This window comes from Manis pentadactyla, chromosome 11 (assembly GCF_030020395.1).
Source record: "Manis pentadactyla isolate mManPen7 chromosome 11, mManPen7.hap1, whole genome shotgun sequence".
Classification (NCBI taxonomy): Eukaryota; Metazoa; Chordata; class Mammalia; order Pholidota; family Manidae; genus Manis; species Manis pentadactyla.
The window spans coordinates 12053476-12078972 of NC_080029.1; the positions used below are offsets into that span (position 1 = coordinate 12053476).

The 25497-nt window shown below is 39.9% G+C and overlaps 3 protein-coding genes and 1 pseudogene across 9 annotated transcripts in view; 3 read left to right on the forward strand and 1 right to left on the reverse strand.

The window, feature by feature from the left end:
- The window catches only part of CPSF2 (cleavage and polyadenylation specific factor 2), a 30827-nt gene extending 20573 nt beyond the window's left edge, over nucleotides 1-10254 (reverse strand). Inside the window, exons 1-6 of one of the 2 annotated variants that reach the window (XM_036882169.2) lie at nucleotides 9870-10254; nucleotides 6623-6684; nucleotides 2528-2709; nucleotides 1367-1526; nucleotides 1182-1287; nucleotides 65-194 (exon numbers count right to left, since the gene is read on the reverse strand). In XM_036882169.2, the coding sequence (XP_036738064.1) occupies nucleotides 65-194; nucleotides 1182-1287; nucleotides 1367-1526; nucleotides 2528-2676 (545 nt within the window). In that variant the 5' untranslated portion in view covers nucleotides 2677-2709; nucleotides 6623-6684; nucleotides 9870-10254. Of the gene's footprint in view, nucleotides 1-64; nucleotides 195-1181; nucleotides 1288-1366; nucleotides 1527-2527; nucleotides 2710-6622; nucleotides 6685-9422 lie in introns of both variants that reach the window. The other variant, XM_036882170.2, reaches the window with a different exon arrangement.
- Nucleotides 10255-10694: 440 nt separating this feature from the next.
- NDUFB1 (NADH:ubiquinone oxidoreductase subunit B1) lies at nucleotides 10695-15787 on the forward strand. Its single transcript, XM_057488199.1, has 3 exons — nucleotides 10695-10699; nucleotides 14563-14710; nucleotides 15681-15787. The coding sequence occupies exons 2-3, from the start codon at nucleotides 14574-14576 to the stop codon at nucleotides 15715-15717; spliced, it is 174 nt and encodes a 57-aa protein (XP_057344182.1). The 5' UTR covers nucleotides 10695-10699; nucleotides 14563-14573; the 3' UTR covers nucleotides 15718-15787.
- LOC118910962 (U4 spliceosomal RNA) lies at nucleotides 13630-13755 on the forward strand (annotated as a pseudogene).
- A 4805-nt stretch (nucleotides 15788-20592) lies between the features above and the next one.
- ATXN3 (ataxin 3) overlaps nucleotides 20593-25497 on the forward strand; it is a 77740-nt gene continuing 72835 nt past the window's right edge. For 3 of the 6 annotated variants that reach the window (XM_036882157.2, XM_057488203.1, XM_036882158.2), the window contains exon 1: nucleotides 20599-20674. In XM_036882157.2, the coding sequence (XP_036738052.1) occupies nucleotides 20651-20674 (24 nt within the window). In that variant the 5' untranslated portion in view covers nucleotides 20599-20650. Of the gene's footprint in view, nucleotides 20675-21364; nucleotides 21553-25497 lie in introns of all 6 variants that reach the window. The other 3 variants (XM_036882159.2, XM_036882160.2, XM_057488202.1) reach the window with 2 other exon arrangements.

Below are 25497 nucleotides of genomic sequence, written 5' to 3' on the forward strand. Positions count from 1 at the left end.
TTTCTAATTTTCCCTCCAAAGAAAGAAAGAACGTTTTGATTAACTTTTGTCTTGCTGCACCTACATCTCCCTCTTGTGGTTAAAGTCAACTGCATAAACAATTTCTTCTTCTCCATCCTTGACTATCTTCCATATTGTCCCACCTATCATATGACCAGCCGGCAGAGGTGTCATAGACAAGCCATGTCCTTTACCTATATTAACAAGACAATGACAACACTCAGATTTTTTTTACAACCCTAATGAGGTTATTTATTTGTAAGATAACAGTTGCAATGATACAAAATTCAAAAATAAAAAGTCACACAGTGAAAATACAAGTCTCACTCTCCTGTTCCCCAGCCATTCCATTCCCTCAGTAAAGACAGAACAGTCTCGTCATTTTATTATAGATTATCGCAGATATATTTGTGATTATAAACAGAAATACATACAGATTGGACACTATTACTTACTGTGAAATAATAAATTTTAATATTTATACCATACACACAACTATCCAGGGTTTCCATTCTGGCTAACCTCTAAACTGACAGAACAGTTCAAACTGCATTATGGTAAAAAAACTTATCTATAGAAAAATTAAGAACAAGTAAAACTGTTTGAAACCACTGTTAATTTCTGGCTACATCTTCAGAGTCCATCGTTGCCCCATTTTTTTAGTTCAAAGGTTCGTATTTGTGAAACCATTAATCCAAATCTCTCTATACATGATAAATATATGCTTAATATATGCCTTCCAGACCTAATTAAATAATAAACTTTTTACTGTCCTATTCCAGAATTCAGTTTCTACTACATTGCCAAAGCACTTCATTTCCCCCAGTCCCTCAATCACTACACTTACTCATCTGGGCTTCTTTATCTCCTCACCCTAACTGCACTCCTAACTGGCCACACTACCTTAGTGCATTAGACACAGTGAACACTTTAAATAAGTCTTCCCCAAGTGAAATGTGACAAAGCCTGAACTATTAACATTTTTATTAGTATTAGTATTTAGACTGGCATATTTTCATATCTAAACGACTTGGTGGAAGTGTAGAGTTCCATATCAGAAAATACTAATTTTTTATTCTTCAGACCATGGTGCCTAAAATTTTTACTACAAATTCCCCTTGCACTTTTCAGTAGGTTTAACCCTACCAGTCCAATTATTTACTACTAGAAACGTTTTTTACCTTTCAAGTTCACAATCTGAGAGAATTTTAACTGCTGTATTTTATCAAAGGCTGCATCCACATCATCTAATGTAAAGAGTGTGAAATCTTCTGTATTGTGTCGAGACTAAAAGAATAACACAAATAAAAGGTTAAAAATGATCACTGCAGGAGTATAAAAAGTTTTCTTTAATTGCGTAAGTTACCTGATAAAGATCATACATGAACATCTGTCCCATTTTATAAACAGGGATGGTTGCATAGATAGCACAGTTCAGACCCAACTTTCCAACAGCATATGGGAGGGCACCCAGATGGAGAGGGTCGGGGTGAGAAAGCAGTACTGCATCGATCTGGTGAACGTGCCTAGGAGAACACAACCAGAAGGACAACTTCTCAGATCTTGCTTTTAAGGGTAAAGGCAGGATACTCAAAATTAATTAGCCAATTCTGATTCCACTGCGTCTTCTGGATTGAAGAGTAGGCTGGGGTTAAAGAACAAAACTAAGAGCTAAAATTATGGTATGTAGGAATTCAATTATTACTTCCTCTGTCCTGCATATGTATCAAAATGATGGTATACATTGCATGCAATTATATGATGTCTAGATACATTTTCAAAAGAAAAAGAAAGTAATAGACATCACACAAGCTAATTACATGTGGCTACCTTGTGTATCAGAACTCAGCTTGGAATATCAGAAATTGTTAAGGACAGCATATTTAAACAGCCACTTCTTTATTATGGGTTTTTGCCTCAGCTTTTTAACAAGGGGACTGATAGCACATTCATTAGAGTAAAATGTCAATCAATGAAGCACATGCTCTGACAAAAGAAATGAACTAGAAAAAAATTTATTGGCTGCAAGTTCTAAGTTTCTTAAATGTTTGAGTTCTCGTTGCTTCCATAATTCATTCAATACTGCAAACGTAACTGAATTTTTCTTTGATGTACAAGTATCCTTTTATAACTCATGGCTATCAATCTGAGTACTAATTCTCTAGCATCAAAAGATAAAGAAAGTAAGCTAATGTGATCTGACTGCACAACTTTCACATGGGAGGTTATTCCTCTCTTCAAATTCTTATAAACGTAATCTTTCCTAAAATTAGGGTGCAAAAGTTTTTACTGAGATTCACTGGTCAAGTAACAATTAACTTAAGATTTTGCTGAACTTCAATAAATACAATTTATAAAGCAATCAAAACTTTATAAGTGATAAGGGTCACTATCTGACTCTTGGGCCTAAGTAAAATTACATGTTTTACTATAAATTAGAGGAAAAAAACAAACATCAAAACAGTATGACAGTATAGAAAAGAGAAACTAATTTAATAAAAGTCTAGAAATATGAAAAGTAACTTACTTCCTCAGGGAATCTATAATATCCATAGAAAAGTGCTCATCCCAGCCACAGTCCAACAAAAATCTAAACTCATCAACTTGTAGAAGATAACAAAGAGCAGACTCTTCTTGAACCCCAGAGAGGGTAGTTAATTTGATAATGGATGTCATATTTTTGGTCCAATAACAACAATCCAAAAGTTTCTTTCAAAAGAGATAAAAACATGTAATTAAACATAAAAGTAGAACCTAACATACATCATAGATAAATTAACTAAAGTTAAATATTTTGAAGTGGGCAGAAATTCCATAAACATGTAAAGCAAACATTTTAAGGACACATTTCCATCATCATAAGGTTTAAAAGTACAAACATGATCTTACATACTCTTGTTTACAAGTGAGTCTTTCATGGGCTCTGCAGTGTGGCTGAATAAAAAGTAGTAGACTTTAGAATCGCAGTCCTAGATGTGAATCTACTCCTACGTGATTCTGGGCAAACTAACCTTTCTTCACTTATGCATCCCAGTCTGTAGAACATGAATATTAGTATGTACATAAAAAAGATGTTGGAAGATTTCAAATAAGGTATAAAATTACCTAGAAGAGAGACTATTAAGTTCCTCAATAAATAAATGTACACTGAGTTAATGAACCCATCATCAAGGTGAATTTGCTCCCCTGTATTTTGCTCTGTGATGGCAGTGATTACACTGCAGTACAATTCTTCATTTATGTCTTTCTCTGTTAGACCAGTCATCCTTGAGAATCTGATAAAAAAGTATAGATGCTTCCTTTTTCCCCCCAGTCCTCAAAAAAACAAAACAAATACACTCATTATGTATATATACACAGAAATTCACATACTTTTCAGAGATGTTAATGTTAAGAACCCTTAAACTAGAATGTGAGCACTGAAGAATAGGGGTAGGATCTTATGCTTGCAATTCCTAAAAGGAAATTAATGCAAAATAGGTACTCAAGATATACTGGATGGTTTTCTTTTGGGATGCCTACTACATATTATTTCAAGAAGATATAACATGAACACATATACTGGGGTTTAGGACCTAGAACTGAGTGCTATTAAACAGATGTAATAAAAAAAATTCACTAGCAAAATAAGGTTACACAGCAACACTTCATATCTTAGCTCCTTAAAATAAATTAGCGTTCCCTGTCTAACTAGGCAAGTAGAAAAGGTCACTGCATACCTGATGATCTCTGGCCATCTGCCCCAGGTAATATCACAGACTAAGGCAAACTGCCCATCTTTCATGACAGGCTTTCAGGAGGCCAATCCCACCACATCTCCCATCCTTGTTCTCCTCAGTCACAGCCAAAGATCCAAGACTGCTGGGTTATCCCCTATTATTGTGTCTCTCTCTCCTAGTTGGACCCAGTCTCCTAGCTCTTCTCCCTCCCAAACCCTTCCAGCTTGCCCTCTGGAACTATGATTATACTCATCTGTAAGTTTAACCTCTTGCTCGAAGGTTCTCTTCACCTGCTTATCTTCAAGGAAACCTGGCTTTTCTCAAACGACATGTTTTCTACCACAGTCTTTTCTTCTCTTGTGTCCCTGTACCTCAAAAGCAGGAAGTAAGCCTTCCTTGCTCCTCACTAGGGCTTCTAACCCATGCTTTCCCCTTCCTCCTTCAGGTACTCCAGTCCTGTTGAAGCTCATGCCACCCAGCTAGCACACTATGAGTGCCCCCATTTCCTGCTTGTTGCTGGCATCTATTAATCTGACCTCATTCAAGGACTTTAGTTGCTAATTCAGTCTTCCTCTCAGTAACTTCAATCCTGACCTCACAGTTTCTTGATTTTCTCAACTCCATTCACTTTCACTTCACTTCAGCCACCCATCACCAGGTCACCCTAGACCTCATCACTACCAATTAGCTGTGCCACTGTCAAAATTTCACTTGCAAGCCCCTCTCTCACTGCCACCCTACTTACTCTAGTATTCCCACTGCAAAAATCCTATCTCTAATCCGCTGACCACGTTTTATCTATTCATGACCCCCTCTGGTCTCCATTCATGTCCTTACTATCAATCCTTGGTCCACCATGATTATTTTGCAAACACTCTCAATTATCTTGCTGCTCTAGTCCTTCTCTTCTGTCCTAGTCTGGCAAAACCCCAATCAATCACTTTGCCTATTCCATCAGCTGAATGTTGCTAGAGGAAAAAAAACAACTATACAACTCTTTAAATTCATTGCCAAAGATCTTAAACAGAAACTAGGTGCTACCTGTGAATCCTGTTTCTCTTAGTAAGCTGACTCTGCATCTCTGTGACTGTTATTTCACATCTCTTCTGCTCAAGCATCATGCAGCCCTTCCCTCCACCCTATTCTCGGCTGATTATCTCATCTCATTCTTCAATTAGAAAATAAAAGTCATCAGGCATTAAGTCCTCATTTTTCCAATACCATGTCTATTAACCTATCTGCATGTTCACTGTTATGTCTCCTATTGTACGGAATACAGAGCCGTGCTCTCATCCAAGGCCAATCCCCAAGTGTGCTCTGGGTCCCATTCTCATTTCCCTTCTGTGGGACTCAACCTCTTCACTCATTCCCTCCTTTCTCTGCATCATCAGTGTATCACTGATTGACCATTCCTATTAGCATACAAAAATACTATAGAACCCCCCAACTTAAAAAAAGCCTCTCTTAATCCTACAGTGCCCTGCAACCACATCATTTCTCTGCTTCTCTTCACAGCAAAATTTCTCAGAATACTTGTCCACAAATGTGTCCCCACTTTCTCACTTCCCATTCACACTACCAAATCCAGCAACTTTCTCCACTGTACCACTGAGAGTGTTCATCAAGGTCACTGACAAACCTCCATACAACTTAAGCCAATGGACATTTCTCTGGCCTCAACTTACCAGAAATTGAAACAGCATTCGATAAAATTAACTGCTCCATCCTCTCTGAAACACCCTCCTCCCTCTGCTTCTGTGTCAACCCTCTCCTGGTTTTCCTTGTATCTAACCGGCCACTCCTCAATCTCCTTTGTTGTTTACTGGCTCTTCTAAATGTGGCAGTGCTTTTAAGCAGGATTTTCTTTTTAGGTAATCTCATCCAGTTCCAAAGCTTTAAATATCATCTGGTCTTGGATGCATCATCCTTGATTCCTTCCCTTGGTTTTCCACATTAAATCCATCAGTAAGTACTGCATTTTTACCTCCATTACATTTCTCAAATTCCCTTCCATCTCCAGTCACCAAGATCTCTAGTTTGTGTATTTTCTCTGCGTGAAATTTATTCTCAGAGATGGTTTTCTGACCACCGTGAAGTCCTTCCCTACCTCCATTACATGCTATGACACCACTCTACTTCACTCAAAATACTCAGTGCTTCTACACTTGCTGTTTATTTACTTGCTCTGTCTGACCCCTTCTCTCCTAACCCACACACTAGAATATGGACTCTGTTGGAAAAAAATGACCTTGTCTATTTTGATCACAGTTATATTCCACTGCCTCCACAGTGCCCAACACATAGTGATGGTCAATAAATGCTTCTTAAGTGAGTGAAGCATGGCTAGTTTTGAATGAGCTTAGTGCCCTTATCACACCATTAACAGTTACCTACTTACATGCACTTCCTCTTGGTTTGGGGAGCTCTCCCAGTGCAGGACTAGGCTGATCCATTTTGGCATCCTCACGGTATTAGCACATGTCTTGCCCACCATGGTTGTTCAATAAATAGTTGTCAAAACGAGTTAAACTTTAAAATATATTGACTTAGCATATTCCCATTTGTAAGGTATGAGATGTACAAACATATTAATTCTTTATTGGTGAAAAAATGTTCGTAAGTACACTTTTGCAAAGGATCTAAGGAATTCTGCCTGCTAAAAAGCTTCCTGCACCAAAATTATATTAGTGACCTAAGAAAAACTCTTTTTCTACTCAAAGCTACCCTAACTTCCACTTTATTTAGAGAATAAAGTAAAAATAAAAACTATCTTGCAGATAGAATTGAATGAGTTCACGTTAAAATTTTTTGCAGACCCAGTTTCAGTGGATGAAAAGGTATTTTTCTTACAATTGCTTATAACATACTAAAGTTGTGTCTTTTATTAGCCATTCATTACTTACTGATATCTCAGTCGTATACAGGATGAAACACCATGAATTCAAAGGAAGAGTTCTTTATATATCTGAAAAATAAAGAAGTAAGTCTCATGAATATGGTATGATTTACTTCTGTTTTTAATCATGGTGATTAACTTCTGTGTCTTGCTTTAAGATGAGCACCTTGAGCAGCAGCAAGAAGTATAATACATGGTCCTTTTTAAAAAAGAAACATCATAATTTTAGGAATCTTAAGCTCACATAACAGAAATAGGTATAAAACAAAAATAAATAATAATATACCAAACTGGTTATTAACAGGGACTGAAAATATGTACTTTAGGAAATAAGATTTTTTAATTGACATCAGCTTATATTACTGAGAATCCTAAGAGGTGGGATATTAAATTACTTGTTAAGGATTGGTAAAACCTGGGCAGAGAGACACAAAGACTATTCAAAGTATTCAAAAAGGGAATAGCATGATCAAAGGCACAAAACAAAAACTTACACAGTACCGGTGATAAAACTAGACTGGCACACTTTCATGTAAGCCAAAAATGCAAAAAAAAAAGGCTAATGAATAGAAAAGGGCCAGATAAAGGTCTTGGAAACTTTGGACCTAATTCTACAGGCAACAGAGAAATATTTTAAGATTCATTATCAAGTAAGATGATGATGTGATACAGGCAATTCTGTATTTTAGGAAAATCAGCTGATATGTATAATTGATAAGATATAGAAAGTGGAGATAAAAAAGGAGATTTAGCAGACCACTTCCTCCTTTCAACTTTGCTGTTTTATTCTGGGACTCAATTCCTTTAGCCTCAAATGTGCTTTATGACTCTGCAACATGAATTGGTTAGTCATTATCTAAGTAGCCAATGTTTAAAACTACAGGTTTAATTCCTTCCTTTACTTCTTGCAGGGTCTGCTACCAACTCATTTTTCCCTCAGGATGCCTTGCTCATCTGGTGCTCCCTTTCCATTACTACTTCCAGCACCTTAATGCAGGGCCGCATTACCTTACAACTGGGTTTCTCTGCCTCCAGCCTTTCCTCCTTTCATCTCAACCCAAATATTCCTCCCAGATTAATCGACAGAAATATCCCCGCGCATATTATCCCTCGCTCAGAAGTCTCTGAAGGCATCTGCTTGAAAAACACAAAACAAAAACCTGAATGCCTTAAATGGCAACAGAAGACTCCAGTAAACTGTGCTAACATCACCATTCGCCATCATCCGAAGGCCCTTCTTACTAACTCCTCTATCATTAGTCTGGACGGCAAGAGCTCTCTCCAACAAAAACATAAGGCAAGCCACAAATAAAACTGGGAATTTTTCAGACACACTGAAAAGCTTTACAGGTGAAATTAATTTCAACATATTTTATTTAACCCAATATATCCAAAATATTATTTCAACACATAATCATTATTTTAAAACTTAGACATTTTGCCTTTTCATAAAGTCTTTGAAAACCCGTGTACATTTTATATATACAGCACATCTCAATTCAATCCAACCACAATTTCAAGCATCCAACAGCGACGTATAACCTGTGCCTACTGTAATAGCATGGGTCTAGGCTCTAAAATCAATGCTTTGGACTGTAGAGTATTGTGCTCTGCTGCTCCTGAAGTGCAGGTTGGCACCATTCTATTTGTATGTACATGTCTTGATTTTAATGGTATCACCAACCGTTTAGTCTCATCAACTAAAAACTGCTCTGAAGTCACTGACCACAAAATTGGCTACCACCACCAGAATCCTACTTGGCATTTCCGGCTAACATCCTTTACTATCCCTACCTCAACTGAGGCTCTCATTACCTTACCTGAATGACTGCAATTTCCTCTCATCTAGTTTTCCTGTTCCAGGTTGATCCTTCACACAGCTGTCAGAGAGACTATCCTAAAAGACAGATTACTCCTGGCCCCTTCCTGGTGTAAGGTATGCACTGGCTTCCTGCTACCTACTGATTGAGTAAAATCTAAACTCCTTAGCTGGGTATCAACCTCTCTCTCCAACCACTCTTGCACTGCCTGCTCAAGCGGCATCTATTTTCTCCCTAAGTATGCTGAAACTTCTCAAGTCTCCACATCCCTGTACTGCATGGAAGAATGACTTTCTCACGAGTCTAGTACATTCCTTTTGACCCTTCAGGACACAGTTCAAATATTTTCTCCTTTACAAAACTTCTTTGGTGTCCTCAGGCAGTTTTTACCTAGCACAAATTGGGCACAAGAATACTTGTTGAATGGATGTTGAATGTATAAGCTAAGCTAAGAGTAAAAGCCATCATATTTGCCTCGCCAATACCAAGCACAACCACCCAATGCAACATAAATATGTACTGAACAAAGGACTGAACCCTATCCATACCGTAAATCCCTTCAGGGCGGTTATTCTGATCCACAGTACTGCATCTCAATTATCTATCACAATTGTTCTCTCAATAATGACCTTGTATGTTTATGACAACTAAGGGGAACTATGCAAAATCCAAGAGCAAACGTAGGAGTCTGAGTTGGCTCTCGAGCCCAGAGTGCGAGAAGTTCCTGCCTGGTCAGTTCAGGCAGAGCAGCGGTTTCCTAACAAGATCAAAGGGGTTGTAAGATAAAAAACTAGGGAATGGCCAATTGGTAAATTAGGTTCGCCTGGTCACAGGAAGTCAGACTTGCCGGGGCTGTCTAGTCTGACCTCCTATTCACTGAAAAGCAAGTAAAACAGGGTGATGGTGGGCGCTCGAGGGCGAAAGGGGCTGGGGGGCGGGAGGCGCGGAGCGCCGAGACTATTTTAATAAAGCAGAGTGGTATCTTACAGGTTTTTGGAGTCGATATAAAAGGACGCCTGCTTTGTGCCCACTGCTTTATGGCCTCTTGGTCTCTACCCAAAACGATGGGAAGACCCCGATCAAGGAGGCTGGGAACACAGTAGTCACGAGGCCAGGGAGCCCGGGCTGGCGTCAGATCAGCTCCTCCAGCGCCAAGAAACTGAAAGGGCAGCGGAAACAGCAAAAAGGAGGGAAGGCGAGCACGGGAGTACATCGTACGGACTGCCACCACACCGGGAGCGCTAGACCCGGGAAGAAGTCACTTCTCCTTCCCGCTGAGCACTCCTGTCAGGACCGACCGGGGCAGTCACTCCCGAAGTCCGGCAGCACGTCCCCAGCGGAGGCTGGGTGGGAGCTGGGGCCAGGCTCCCCCTGAGCACCGAGCGCGCCCCTCCCCCGTCCGAAGATTCGCTCCTTTCCTCCGCCCTCACTTGCCTCGTCAGTACTCCCCCAACGCCGTCCACTGCCCTTTCCACACCCTAGCCGAGTCCAGGTTCTAGAGCGAGAGAAGCTGGTGCTCGCTCAGTGGCAGCCGTGACGATCAGCCAACAGAAGGTCCTCCATGGTGGCCGCCATTTTGAAGCCGGAGGGGCACGGCGGCGGCGGGGAAGACCCGGGGTGATACCATCTCGGGGGGAGAAGGCGAAGCTCTAGGAAGGAGAGGAGGGTTACACCAACAAGTCTCGTCACCTGAGGCCGAAGCTTTATTTTAAATAGTGTCTAACGTGTGAAAGCTAAAATAAATACGAGCAGAGTCAGGCGTGAAAGGGAAAAAGCTGGATGGTGTCCCGGCGCCACCCCTCTCTTCGAGCGGGCGCGGCGAATGGTGGGTTCCGAGGCCGCAGCTTCCGCCGGCGTCGGGGGCTGGGCTCGCAGCTGCCCTTGGTCTCCGGGTCGTTGTCGGCGCCGAGGCCGTAGGTGAGTCCAGGGCTCGGGGCGGCCGAGGTGCCGCGGGTTACCACTGTGCAGGCGGAGAGGGTTCATCTCTTGGAAGGCCCTCGGCGGTAGGGGAAAGTGAGGACGGAGGGGGAGGATGTCTGGGCCGGAGCGGCCTGCTTCCCGAAGCTTCCTTGCGAGGGAGACGGGAAACAGGCGTAAGGGTATCTCCCCGTGGACCGCTGGGCTCAGGTTTCCCGCTTGGCGGCTTTTGGAAAGAGTACTCGAGGGCTGTCATACTAGAAAACATCTTTAGATGTCGCCCAGTGACCACCCTCTGGCCGGACTGGAGAGGGTTCCAGCCGGGATCAACTCCTAGGCCGAAGCCGGAAGGGGCTGCTGCCCCGCGAGCATCTCGGATTCGTCCAAGTTTCAGCCTTCTGTGTCCTCGCTGCTCAGGATTTGAAGCCAGCCTTGCTCTCGATTAAATCTCTTGAGCTGGCAGTTCTACAAATTAGGCACTTTTTAAAAAGCGCTTGGTTTCTAGGATGTATTATGTCATTAAGACACGGTTCCACACCTCAAGGAGTCCAGTTTCTCCCTGCGTCCAGCGCTGTTTTTTTATAGGTTAAACAGACACTCTTTGAGGAATACATATAAAGGGCTCTGGGAATCAGGGAGTAGAACTTACTACTGTAAATGGTCATCAGTGTTTTTCCAACGTGAATTCAGAATGACTTACAAAAATACAAGATACAGCTTTCTTTTTAGAAGTTAAGCAAAAAATTGGGTTGAAGAAAAAGTAGTGTTAGGAAAAATCCGATAAAGCCAGGAGTGAGGTTATTCTAAATGTTTACCTCTGTAGATACTGTAAGAGACAGGAAAGCACAAAGAGTTTGGGACCAAGGAGCCCGACTGCCTTGAGTATTAATCCCAGCTCTGCCACTTACTACATCTGTGACCTTAGGCAAGTTGGTCGTCCTGCATTTCCGCATCTGAAAAAAATACGCCCCTATATTGGGGACATTGGTTAATTCATGTACAATATTGTGAAGATTATAGAGTTGATTATGAAAAGCATGCCAGACAGTGCTACAAGAGTCAGCTTTTTCTAATGGTAGGCAAAAAAACTTCAACATTTTGGTATCAAAGTTTTCATATCAGTTATGTGATTCCTTGAGTCCATAAGATAAACAGTTTGGTTTTCTTTTCAGGAGTACTATAGCTACTCCGTTCTGAAGTAAATGAAAAGTTTTTCTTGAGTCTTCATAGAAAGACACTAATAATGTGAACATCGCCTTCTGGGCACCCATGTGAATGTCATCCTTTTCCAAACCTAGGCTTATTGCACTGGTGCCTGTCCCAGGTCCTCACTGCCCATTGCCCATCAAATAAATACCCCTATGTTAAACAAGAGCCTGTTGACACTCTCTCCTAATCCATTCTTCTAGGAAATCATTCTACCTCACTTGTTATGTGAAATACATAGGACAAATTATGTTCTGTGCCTCTGTTTCCAAAGTCAATTAAATATAAATTGTACAATTATAATCTGAAATGCCTCTGGGACTAAGATTTGTCATTCACCTCTTAGGTATGGAATCAGGCTTCCATCATAGTGGTTGAATCCAGCTTGACTCTGAATGTACAGAATCCTTTTATCTATTAGTCCCACTGTCTTTACCTGTAGTAACCTTTTATGCAGCAAGAGCCTCAGGGGCTTGTCTCATCACAAAATTAGCTTAGCTGCTGGTCCTTTGGATGGGTGCCAACAGTAATGGCTCATAGCTCACAGGTGGCCATGGGCTTATTTGGAACAGTCTCAGACTGAGAGTCAGCAACTACTTTGTTGTTGGTTAAATACAAACAGTATCTAACACCTGGGCTGAGGGTTAGTCTTGACACCTCTTAAGAAATTTGAGGAGTCTGTTAAGAACAGATGGCAGAATAGATGGCCACTGGACTTACACAAATATCTGTATTGTCTCGTATTTTGCAGTCCTCTCAAAGTTACATTATTTGATTAAGGCATGCATTGTTATTCCCAAACTCGGTTCAAGTTTATAAAACAAGTAGCTAACTTGGTGGGCACTTGGTCAGATTGACAAAAAGTACCTGTTTATCAGAAAGTACTTACAGATCTAAATGCAAGTAATGTCACTTAGGAAAGGCACAGTGCTAAGAGAACTGCCATCTTCTAGGACATAAGATAAAATTGGTTACATTTACATTTATATAAATACATATTCAAGACTGATTTGGATCAAATCAGCTGAGGTGTTCTTTCAACTACAGATATTTCCAGTGCAAGGACTGGAGGGAGTTGTAGTTTAAAGAAGGCTCTCCAGGTGATTTTAATGTGTGGTCAAGTTTGAGAATTCCAGCTGTAAACAGTGGGGTAAAAAAAACTTAAAACTAATTGGTGACAGATTGTAAGTAATAAATTTTAAATATCTCATTTACTAACATCATTTTCCAGTCAGCGATACTCAGACTGAACCTGCTGTGTGTAATATGACACTTTATGAAATATAGTGTATAGTAATTCTGTGCTTTCTAAGGCCATTTCCTAACCCAGTGCCTTTAGATAGTGAATGATTAAAGTTTGAGAATGAAGGAATTAGAATGTGTAAGTGTAAGAACCAGTATCTCAGGAGAGGCAAGAATCTAGTCTACATAATCCTAGTACAATTTAGTGCTAAGCACTTCTGTTGAGAGTAATGAATTCTCTTTCTAGGATGTTGTCTTTTCAGCCATTGTATATGATGTATTCATTTTAGATTGCTGTGCACATAGATATATTTTGAGTTCATCTTTAGATACAAACACAGAAAACTGACAAACCATGTTTTTATTGAATTAGTGCAAATTTATTTTATATATGGTGACTTATATTCTTCCTCCTCTGCCTTTTGGAAACTCTTAGAACTTAAAAGCTCTTAAGTACCATAAATATTTAAGGGAGGGGTCTCTTAGAGAGGCATTTAATATGATAGAAAGATCCAGATCTTTGAAGCTAACCTGAGTTTGAATTCTAGCTCTACACTTAATGCCTATTTGATTTAGCTCTTATCTGTAAAATTAGGATAATCATAATTATATCATATTGTATGTACTACATGCATATTTCATATCACATATGTAAATAGGATGGTTCTGTTATCTAGTAGTCATTTTATAAAAGTAAGTTCCTTCCTCCACATCTTTTGTAGAGTCATTTTATTATAGAGTCACATAATTCAGATTTATTGTGACATTGATTACAGTTTTTTAAAAAATTTCTCTCATATCTTCTCATTTCCTTTCAAAAATTAGTTTCAGCTTTGTGCAGTGGCAGTATAATAGCCAGTGAGGTTTATCCGAAGCATGATTATTACTAACAGAAAAATTAGTTATCAATAATTTTAGCTTTAAAGAATTATGCTTCTGGCAAAATAGTAGTATATCTGTTTTAGCATTGTGAGAGGTTCTAAAAGTATTTTACACATATGTAGGTTTTAAATCAATAGGAGGAGGGTATAAATACTCAGCTATTGCAGGTAGAACTTGTTTTTTATTAAGGTATCATAGATATATAATCTTATGAAGGTTTCACATGAGCAACATTGTGGTTACTACATTCACCCATATTATCAAGTCTCCCACACACACCTCATTGCAGTCACTGTCCATCAGCCTAGTAAGATGCTGTAGAGTCATTACTTGTCTTTGTACTATACTGCCTTCTCCATAACCCCCCTACATTATGTGTACTAATCATAATGCCCCTTAATCCCCTCCTCCCATCCTCCCCACCTCCTTCCCTTTGTTAACTGCTAGTCTCTTGTAGTGTGTGAGTCTGCTGCTGTTTTGTTCCTTCAGCTTTGCTTTGTTGTTATACTCCACAAATGAGGGAAATCATTTGGTACTTGTCTTTCTCTGTGCAGGTAGAACTTTATACTCTCCATTTGTCTATAGTATATTGTACCAGATCACTGGTGGAGCTAGAAAAAAGTTAAACTGACTTTACCGCCAGTGTAATTTTTATATTAATTGTCATGTATAAAAATAATCCTAAATAGATTTAAAGTAGCATACTACATTGTGATGGCAAGCAAATTTGAAGAAGCTTATTATGCTTTTAACATCTATCTCCTCTCCCATAACTAGGGTTATCTTGCTGTTTGAGATGCAATTTTTAAAGATCTTACTGTACAAAAAAATAAAAAATAAAAATAAAAAAGATATTACTGATAACCTTTCTCTTCTTTTTTAGCACTAAAGATGAACTTAATTCAGATTGTGCGTGACCACTGGGTACATATATTTGTTCCTATGGGATTTGTTGTTGGATGTTATCTAGACAGAAAGAATGATGAAAAGCTAACTGCCTTCCGAAACAAGAGTGTATTATTTAAAAGGTTAGATTGTGCATTTTTTTAAACCAATAATTGGCTGGCTCTTGGAAGTATTCTTAGTATCATATGTGCCAAAAATAAACAATGGGTAACCCTTTCACCCCCCACCCACCCCTTTAAGTCATACTATTTTGTAGTCTTGTTGTTTCTTTAATTCTTGGATAGAACTGTATGATTACCTTTGGAATGTAAACAAGCCTTTAGTTTATGAGCAGGCTATTTCAGATCTTTGAAAGTTGCCCCCCCCAACCCTTTCTAAACATTGTTTTTTTTTAAATTCAGACTGCGTTTTAATAATAGGAACAAAAGTTTTAAACTAGCTCACCAAAGTCTACTCTCTGTATAATTTTCACTTATATTATCATAACCACTGTCTTACTTAAGCCATGGTATAGCTGAAATAAATGCCACTAATGGTGACTTGGTGCTGTGTTCTTAGCAACACTGCCTAACAGCTTTAGACTTGGTGGTTGAGTGATAAGAAAAGTAATTGTTGAATGACCATGGCAGCTGCCTTGTCCCATTGTCTCTGGAGATGGCTTCTTTGGCAGCAGAGAGTTGAGAGCAGGATAAAGTATTGGTGTATCTGCCACTGTGTGTATAGCTGTGTAAGAAGAAGCTCAAGGGACAAGAGACTTGAGTACCAGCTACAGGCAGTAAAGGAGGTTTATAGTCAGGGGTTTCAAGAAAGACAAAATGAGCTGGAAAAGGTTTAGAAAACATTAAATGAACTCATTAAGAGGATAATATCTTTCATATACACTAAGAAATTATAGTTCTTTATTCTGGAAAAATGAAGAGATGGTAAATGTTTGAAATGAGAATAAGATGAGTATATTGAATCTAATACAACAATTTTTAGTGGATCAGTTTAATAGAATATACAATACTGAATTCATATTCTTCTGACCTTTTCATCCCCTCAGAAAAATTGAATTCACTCTCCTTTACTTCCTTTTTCCTTTCCACACAGGGAATTGAGACCCAATGAAGAAGTCACCTGGAAGTAAAGGCTGTGATTAAATTGCAGAATGTTCACATTTTTTTTAATTATGAGAGAAATAAAAATATACTCATTAATTTGAAGTGTGATTCTTTTTATGCTGAAGTAATATTTCACATCAAATAACAGACACACTTAGCTGAAAAAATATTTATTGGGTACCTGATTGTGTACAGTTATGTTAAATTTACAATTAGCATTTCGTTGTTTTTTTTCTTATTTCAGAACACAGTTCTATTAAGTCATATAGACAATTTTTTCCTCTACCTTTTTTGGAAAAGTTTCAAACCATGTGTTTCAAAGGAGCTTTAAAAGGGTAACAATTTTAATGACCTTGGGTTTGACTAAGATTTCTTAAATATAACACAAAGCATGAACTAGTTTTAAAAATCAAATTGTACCTTACTGAAATTAAAAACTTTTGCTTTTCAAAAAAATGGTTAAGAAAGTGAAAGTGCAGCCCCAGACTGGGAGAAAATATTTGCAATACATATACACAACAAAGAATTTGCATCTAGAATGTGTAAAGAACTCTTAATAAGACAACCCAAATTTTTAAATGAGCAAAAAAGGTTTTAATAATTGACCAAGAAAGATGCAAGGATGGCAAATAAGCACATGAAAAGATGTTCAACATCAGTAGTCATTAGGAAGGTACAAATTAAAACCACAATGAATACCACTACACTCCAATTAAAAATGGTTAAAATTTAAAAGACTGATCTTACCAAGTGTTGACAAGGGTATAGAGCAACTGGAGCTCACTGTTGGCAGGAATGTAAAGTAGCGGCCATTTGTACTACTTTGGAAATGAGTTTTGCAGAGGCAAGTTACACATTCTACTCTAAAGTATTTATCCAAGAGAAATGAAAGTATGTGTTCACACAAAGACTTTGGCATGAATGTTCATAGCAGTTGTATTTATAATAGGAAAAGTAGAGATAACCTAAGTGTATCAACAAATGAGTAAATTGTGTTAAATCCATATACTAGAATACTACTTAGCAATAAAAAGAAATGATGTATTGATACCTTGATGAATTTCAAATTATCTTGAATGAAAAGCCAAACACATACTATATGATTCCATTTATATAAAAGATTAGAAATTGCAAACAATAGTAACAGCAGTTCTGTGGTTGCAATCTCACTTAAAATTTCAATGAAGTAAAATACTGGAAAGTTGAGTTGCTCAAAATGACTGGAAGTCTACTGGAAGTGCATCCAAATTGTCTACTTCAGGAACTCTTTCTTGATTAGCTCAGTAACCTTCAGAATTGTAACTTTTCTGTGTCAATCAGTCAGAATTCATGCATTTATTCACTGCTTTGTACCAACCTTGATGATAAGACTAAGACTCCTCTGACCCTAAAAAGCTCCTACTCTAGCAGCAAAGAAAAGTAAGTCCAGTACGGTGTGATGAATGCTTTAATATATAAGCATGTGATGATGTAAAGGACTTTGCCTCAGAGGACTTCCTGGAAATCAAGGGCAGTAGCTGGTGTGACTACAGTCTGATGTAACAAGTAGGGGGAATTCAGGAAGACGAAGCTGGTTATGCTTGATCCAGATCCCAAGGTGCTTTTTAAGCCAGCAATGAGAAGGCAAAGGGAAGCCACAAAGAATTTTTAGTAGAGTAGGATTTGTGTAATCCTCCCAATATAAAGCTCTATGATGGTAGGACTGTGTGATGGTTATCATGCCAGTGTCTGATACATAGTAGAACTCTTGGTTAAATGACAGAGAAATGAAATTTGCATTTTGGGAGATCATTGACAGCACTGGGAATTGAACATAATGAGACTGGAAACAGACCAATTCAGAGACCCTCCAAATGGACTACACAAGAAACCAAGAAGGCTTGAAAAAAGGAGTAGCAATAAAGAAAGGAGAAAGGAATGAATACACAGCATTTGAGAACTGCTTGGAAGAAGGTGGAGGTGGAAGCATTGCAGGAAAGAATCAAAGAATGATTCCCAGACACCTGGCTTCATTAATTTATTTGAAAGACATCAACTACCAGATATACAAAGTCAAATAAGATATGGCCCTACCATGAAGACATTCATAGGATACTAGTGGAAATGTATGATTAAGCTAACATGATACTGAGTGAAAGGCATCATGTATGATAGAGGAAAGTATGGAAGCTCAGAGGAGAGATGGACTTCTAAACTGGAGAGAAGGGAATGCTTCCTGGAGAGTATGATCATTGAGTTTGAAAGGACAAAACGAGTTATCTTACAAATACCAAGTGGAGTTACCAGAATAAGGAATGCAGCAAATCTAACACACAAATCACACACAACTTCAGTGACAAAGCCAAAATCAGAATTTGTATTCTGACTCCCAGGCATTGATCTTTTCGCTTTAGGATGCTTGCTATTAGTCACATGCTCAATAGGTTGGAAAGGCCTAATAAAAGATTACAACTAATTTGACATCATTAAATATTGCCAGGCACTGTTCTAGGTGACAAGGATTTAACAAAACATTGAGGTCCTTTGAGGTAGTGTACATCCTAGTAAGCAATTAATCACTGTCGAGAGTTGAATTATGTCCTTGCAAAAATTAAATCCACCTAGACCAGAAACCTTATTTGGAAATAGAATCTTTGCCAATGCCATTAAAGTTCTCAACGTGAAATCACCCTGGATTAGGATGAGATCTAAATCCAATCACTGGTATCTTGTAAAAGAGGAGAAGACACAGATGTAGAAGGAAGAAGGCCATGCTAAAGACAGAAGCAGAGACGGGTTACACAGCCAGAAACCAACTAACACCTGGAGCCACCAGCAGCTGAAAGAAGTAAGGAGAGATTATGCCCTAGAGACTTGGGAGCATAGCCCTGCGAACACCCTGGTTTCAGACTTCTAGCCTCAAGATTGCTGAGAGAATAAACTTCTGTTGTTTCAAGCCATGAAGTTCATAGTATTTTACTACAGCAGCCCTACGAAATGAATACAATCACATATTTTTTCTGAATAAGTAATACATTGATATAGCTCAAAAATCAATGAATAAAATGAAGTCTCTCCCAACCCTGTCTCTTATTTGCCTAGGTCCCTTCCCATCTCAAACAGGTAATTTCTGGTTTTCCCATATGTTCCTCTAGTGATTTGTAATACACACACACACACACAAAAAAGTTTCTCTACAGGGACATACTTCTTTAAGAAAATAAATCAGAAAAGCTGGTTTCATGTTTTTTCACTTCACGAGACAATGATTTGTTTCCCCCGTTAGGCCACAGTTAACAGACTTCCGCAGCAGGACTGTGGACTGTGCACAGAGATGTTCAATAAATAGTAACCAAGTCCTCCTGTTGAGCACCTGGCCCTCACTGTCAGTCTCTGTTCTCTTACCTGCTAGCCCTTCCGTTCCTCTGAGCTTGCACTCGCCAGTGGGCTCCAGAGTAACCCAGTTTAGTGGACTCTTGTAAGTACTTACGTTGCTGGACCTCTTGGCAGCAACTGATTTTGACCGCTCCTTGAAACATTCCCTCCCCAGGACTCCCGTAATGTTACTTTCCTGCTTTTCCTCCCTTGTCCTCTGCTATTTTCTTTCTACTCTAAAGGTTTTGCTCTAGATCCTCTTCTCAATCTCTTGATTTTCCCCTAGATGATTTTATTCACTCCTGTGGTTTCAGTTACCTTTTTTATGCCAACAACTTCCCTTTCTACAGCAAAACCAAGCCTCCTGAACTCCAGGCCATTACTCAATATAATTACTTGCTGTCTCACAGGTTATTTCAGATTCAACATCTCTGATACAGAAACTTTTCCCCAAGCCTCACTCCCCCCTCATTATTCTCTATCTCAGGTGACTTTATCATTCGTGCCACAGTAGCTGCCCAAGGCAGAAACCCAGAAGTCAACCCTAACACTTCTGTATCCTTCACTCCCCATGCTCTCACCAAGTTCTGTGGAGTCCCCTATGCTTAATTATACCTTGAAATGGTCTCCTCTCTCCATCTCCTCGTCACTGCTCTGGTCCAAACACCATTATCTCTCTCAAGATTTCTGTGGTAGAGTGATCGTTCCAAAATGCAAATCTGATCATGTTGCTTTCATTTTTAAAGACTTCATACAGCTCACCCCTGCCTTTTAAGAAGCACTCCTTCCTTAACCAGGTTTCAACGTGCAAGATCTGGTCCTATGGTATTCCTTCAGCTTCACTTTACTGGACTTCTCACTTCCTCTACCTAATGCTTCCTCTTCAGGGCCGTAACGCACTAGTAACAGGTGTCTGTTTGGGCCCCAGCACAGTAACTTACTCGTTGCTTTGGACACAGTGCTGCTCTTAAACTCTATGCCTCAGTTTCCTCATGTATAAAATACAGATAATAACAATACTTACATCAAAGGTTGCTGTATTAAATTCCTTAATATATGCAAAGCACTTAAAAGTATACCTGTCTTACAGTAAGCCCTAGCTAAACATTAACATTTTTACACAAGCGCTCAGTATTGGGGGATGAATAATGCTTTATTTTAATGAGGCTTTCAGTAGGAGAGGAAGAGAATGATATCAAGTAATTATATGTAGATATGCTAAATGGAAAGTACAAAGTAACGTGGAAAACAAGAAGAACGAAGAACCCAGCAAGTCCTTATCCAGACCCCCAGAAGCCTAAGATTCCATAGCAATGGGTGGGCAGCAGAAGAGATCCTCCATGCGCCAGGGGGCGCTGCAGCACCCCCAGCTTGCCAGAGGACAAGAGCCGGGAGGACGCTCCACAAAGGTCCCGTGTTCCCTCGTCAACCACCCCGGCGCTCACTCGCTCTTCGCTCCACGTGACTCCTTTCCTAGGGGGTGATTGGTCTGCGCGAGCCGCCGAGGCGGGGCGGGGTAGGGTGGGCGGAGGGGGGGTGGGGCCGGGGGGGCGGATCTGGAGGGGTCTGACTAGGTGCGGGCCCGTGGGCTCCAGACAAATAAACATGGAGTCCATCTTCCACGAGAAAGTGAGTGCGTTCGGAGGGGAGCTGTCTGCGGCGCGTGGCGGGCGTGGGGTGCCGTGTTGCCGCCTTCCGGAGAGCTGGGTGGGGCCCGAGTCGCCCCCCTCCCGACCTGGCTGGGCGGGAAGAGCGTTACCCGGAGGGGAGTTTTCACCAACACCCCCGCCATCCCCGGACCTTCAGCCCCAGAGGCCCGTGCCCGAGGCCCCCGAGGAGCCCAGGGCCCGGCACCTTGCGGGGGCGGGGAGGGCGTGAGGGCAGGGCTCCGGGAGCCTCCCGGCGCGGGAAAGGGGGTGGCACCGAGTGGGTTAGCTGCGCTGCTCCACCTTCCGTGGGATTTCTCTCCAGTCCCTTCTCCCCCTCTGCCTCCAGGGTCTAGCTAGTCACCTCTCGTACACCTCCTTTGACCCTTCCCAGATCCGTCCATCTCACTCCTCCAGTCCTACCTAAGGCAGAATTAAGTTTTACTTCTGTGGGCTCTTCAGTTCTGTATTGCAATCTCCCATACACTGAGGTCTGTGAGGCTGTGTTCAAGTCCTGCCCGAGGTCCGTGAGCCCCTCAAGTGCAGGGACCTTGGCTGGTACCATGCAGGGCCTGACACTTGGGGAAGTTAGTTAGGTAACCCCGTGCGCTCCTAAACAGGGAAGTAGTCACAAGAGTTTTTGTTATGGGATGTTACGGTTTCGTTTCTTTAGGTAGTTGCATCTTTCTGGATCTGGAGGCCAAGCTTTCTTATTCAGTATTAAGACTGGACTGGAATTATTTTGTGCGGTCGCCTAGTCTGTTTTGATTTCTTAGTTGACCACGAACTCGAAGATACTATTTGTGTGGCCTGTGAAGAAACTCGTCTTTTCTCACGTACAATTAATCAAGTCATTTGGGCGTGAGTGAAACCTTCCTCAAGACAACTTTGGCACGTGATGTGATGTTTCATAATACAGTAGTTCCATGTTTAGGAAAGGTTACGGGTGAGGCTGTTTAGTAAGAGCAAAAGGGTTTTGTTAAATACTAATAAATGTCCATTTAAAAATTAACGCATCTGACAATCAAATAAAGCAATCAAGGAAAAAGGCAGGATATAAATCTAAACAAATTGTTAAATGGAATGCTTTTCTTTATGGAAAACATTTCAGAAAGTTTGGGCACTAGAATAGACTGATTTTCATTTATATGTGGGGGAGAAGGACTCACATAGTTATCACTAATCTTCTGACTTGATTGACATAATTTATGTATCTTGGACAAGACAAATTTAGTTGCTTGGCTAAGGAGGTTGGATGAAGAGAACCCTGCCCTTACATATCTTTATTACTAATTTCCAAAAGTTTTGGTATAGAACCAGATGCTTCAACACCCCTTCTTGAGAATTACATATATTTTAACAATATTGACTGTTACCTAGTTTGGATAGATTTCAGTGAAGGTAACTACAAAACCATGAGATCAAAAGAAGCTGGACTCTATCCTAATATAAATCTTACCCATAGGAAGTCACTCAATCATCAGCATGTGTGAAGGCTTAAAGATACTTCAGGTATACATTTACACCCTTATCATCAATTTATATGTACTTCTTGAAGGAAGACTTTTTAAGTTCTTCAGACATATTTGAAGACTATGCAAGTACCTATAACCATAGGGTCCATTGTTAAATCTTGTATGCACTCCATTCTCGGAATGTTAGGCTTTATATGCCATTTTCCAGTATACTCTTCCTTCCCCATATTCATTTAACCTCTGCTTAAGTCCTGGGTTTGGAGAGCTAGGAAACAAACTCTGGCCCTAAGGAAGCTATGTATGTGGAATACCTGCCTACAAAGGGCCTTGCATCCAATTTGTCTTGGAATGTTGGTTTCCGCATATTCAGAGTTGCCAATTCAGTGTCCTTTGTTAGGTCAGAATATCAATTTAACAGGTATTCAGTGATCTATCCCCAGTGTCTAGGATAGTGTCTAACACATAGTGCTCAATAAATACTTGAATGATTCAAGAAGAGTTCCTTGAGCACCAAAGATATGTATAGAGTGTTCATCTGAAGTAAATGATCTTTATGTAAACATTTTAGGTCATATATGATATCTCACATGTTCTTGTTTATGTGTTTTTCCCAGCCATCTAAAAATGTAAAAACCAGTGTTAGCTACTGAAGCAGGTTGCATTTGACCCATGGGCTAAAGTTTGCAACCTCTAACTTAAACCCTAATACTGAATGGCCACTAACTGCTTAGTTTTTTTGTGTATTGTCTGTAATTCTGTTCCTGCTTTCTGTCATTTTGTCATCACTTCTGTTGCAGACCTTTGCTCGTGGTGCCATCACTGTTACCATCTGATTCAGTATTTTTAATGTAATGTAAACTGAGAATGATAACCAAACTTGTTGGGGTTATATTTTAAATTAATGAAAATAATGAAAAGATACTAAGTGTTGACTTTATGACAGTCATTATGCCCTTCAGTGATTGCTGGTTCTCAGCCATCTTCGGGACATTTGAGGTTGAGGACTAACCAAATTTCACAGAAGTGACTCGAGGAAGTGGTAATAGCACAGACCTGAAACCTGTGGCTGGATTTGAATCCCAGCTCTGTCATTTACTACCTGTGTGATGCTGGGCAAGTTAGTATCTCTTCTCTAATTTCCTCCTCTCTGTGTGGCCTCACAGTTACAAGTGCTTAGAATGCCACCTGGCACATAGTGTTATAGAAGTGCTGGCCATGGTTGTTACTCAGATGCTTGTGTTTACTTCTGTTTGTTCTCATAATAAGGGGTGAGGCCTTGTTATCGCTGAGAGGAGATGAGGCAGTGCTGCTCTGTTGATCATGGCCCCAGCTAGGCCATTTCTGAGCACGCCTTTAGGTTGATGCCTGGTTTCTGGTGTACTCAGTAGTGTCACTGGGAATTTGAAGTAGTTGCAGGTTGGTTCTGAAGACTTTGAGGACAATGAGGGAATGATTTGGTTGCAGTTACCCTTTGTGATTTTGTAAAACATCTTGGAAAAATGGAAGATTCAATTTGTTCATCCTCTGATCCCAATACAGTGAAGTCTGGGCCTTAACTCATGGAATATCAGTACCACTGAACTTGGACTACAGCAAAGTGAACTTCTATCCAACTTTGGTTAAAGCTTGATGAGAAAGAGGTGGCTGGGAGTGGGGGAGCATAATCTTAGGTGGGGCCATTGTAAAATTTTGGGGATCTGTGTTGAATTTGATTCATCTTATGACTTTAAAAAGTGGTTGTAAATTTCATTAAATCATATTAGATGTACAGAACTTAATATTCTTTCCTATGTAACAATACAGTTTTACTTAGGCAAGGTTGATTTTAAGGGCTTATTTTTCATGTTAAACTAATTTTTTATAGAGAAAAATTTTATATAAAATATTTGGATCCATTACTTCTCTATATGGCATTAAATATGGTGACCATAGCTTGAGAGCCCCAAACTGAGGCATGTAGCCTGACAGCTGGGCAGAAATTTGCATTAGGACTGTTCCCAGAAAAATCCGTATCTGGTCACCATATTAGGGAGCTCTCGATGTGTAGAATAGCTGTATCTTAAGACATTTAACTGTCCTCCCCGTCCCCCCCCCACATTATACATGCTAATCATAATGGCCCATTTCTTCCCCCCGACCCCCCTTCTCCCTCCCTTCCCACCCACCCTCCCCAGTCCCTTTCCCTTTGGTAACTGTTAGTCCATTCTTGGGTTCTGTGATTCTGCTGCTGTTTTGTTCCTTCAGTTATTTCTTTGTTCTTATACTCCACATACAAATGAAGTCATTTGGTCCTTGTCTTTCTCCGCCTGGCTTATTTCACTGAGCATAATACCCTCTAGCTCCATAGATGTTGTTGCAAATGGTAGGATTTGTTTTTTACTGTAATGTAAACTTAGAATGATAACCAGACTTGTTGGAGTTATATTTTCCCAGATATGGAGATGATCATATGGCTGAATAATATTCCATTGTGTATATGTACCACATCTTCTTTACCCATTCATCTACTGATGGACACTTAGGTTGCTTCCATTTCTTGGCTATTGTAAATAATGCTGCGATAAACATAGGGGTGCATCTGTCTTTTTCAAACTGGGCTGCTGCATTCTTAGGGTAAATTCCTAGAAGTGGAATTCCTGGGTCAAATGGTATTTCTATTTTGAGCTTTTTTTGAGGAACCTCCATACTGCTTTCCACAATGGTTGAACTAATTTACATTCCCACCAGCAGTGTAGGAGGGTTCCCCTTTCTCCACCACCTTGCCAACATTTCTTGTTGTTTGTCTTTTGGATGGTGGCCATCCTTCCTGGTGTGCGGTGATATCTCATTGTGGTTTTAATTTCCATTTCTCTGTTGACTAGCGATGTGGAGCATCTTTTCATGTGTCTGTTGTCCATCTGAATTTCTTCCTTGGAGAAGTGTCTGTTCAGCTCCTCTGCCCATTTTTTAGTTGGATTATTTGCTTTTTGTTTGTTGAGGTGCGTGAGCTCTTTATATATTTTGGATATCAACCCTTTATTGGATCTGTCATTTATGAATATATTCTCCCATACTGTGGATGTCTTTTTGTTCTGTTGATGGTGTCCTTTGCTGTACAGAAGCTTTTCAGCTTGATATAGTCCCACTTGTTCATTTTTGCTTTTGTTTCCCTTGCCTGTGGAGATACATTCATGAAGAAGTCACTCATGTTTATGTGCAAAAGATTTTTGCCTATGTTTTTTCTAAGAGTTTTATGGTTTCATGACTTACATTCAGGTCTTTGATCCATTTCAAATTTACTTTTGTGTATGGGGTTAGATAACGATCCAGTTTCATTCTCTTACATGTAGCT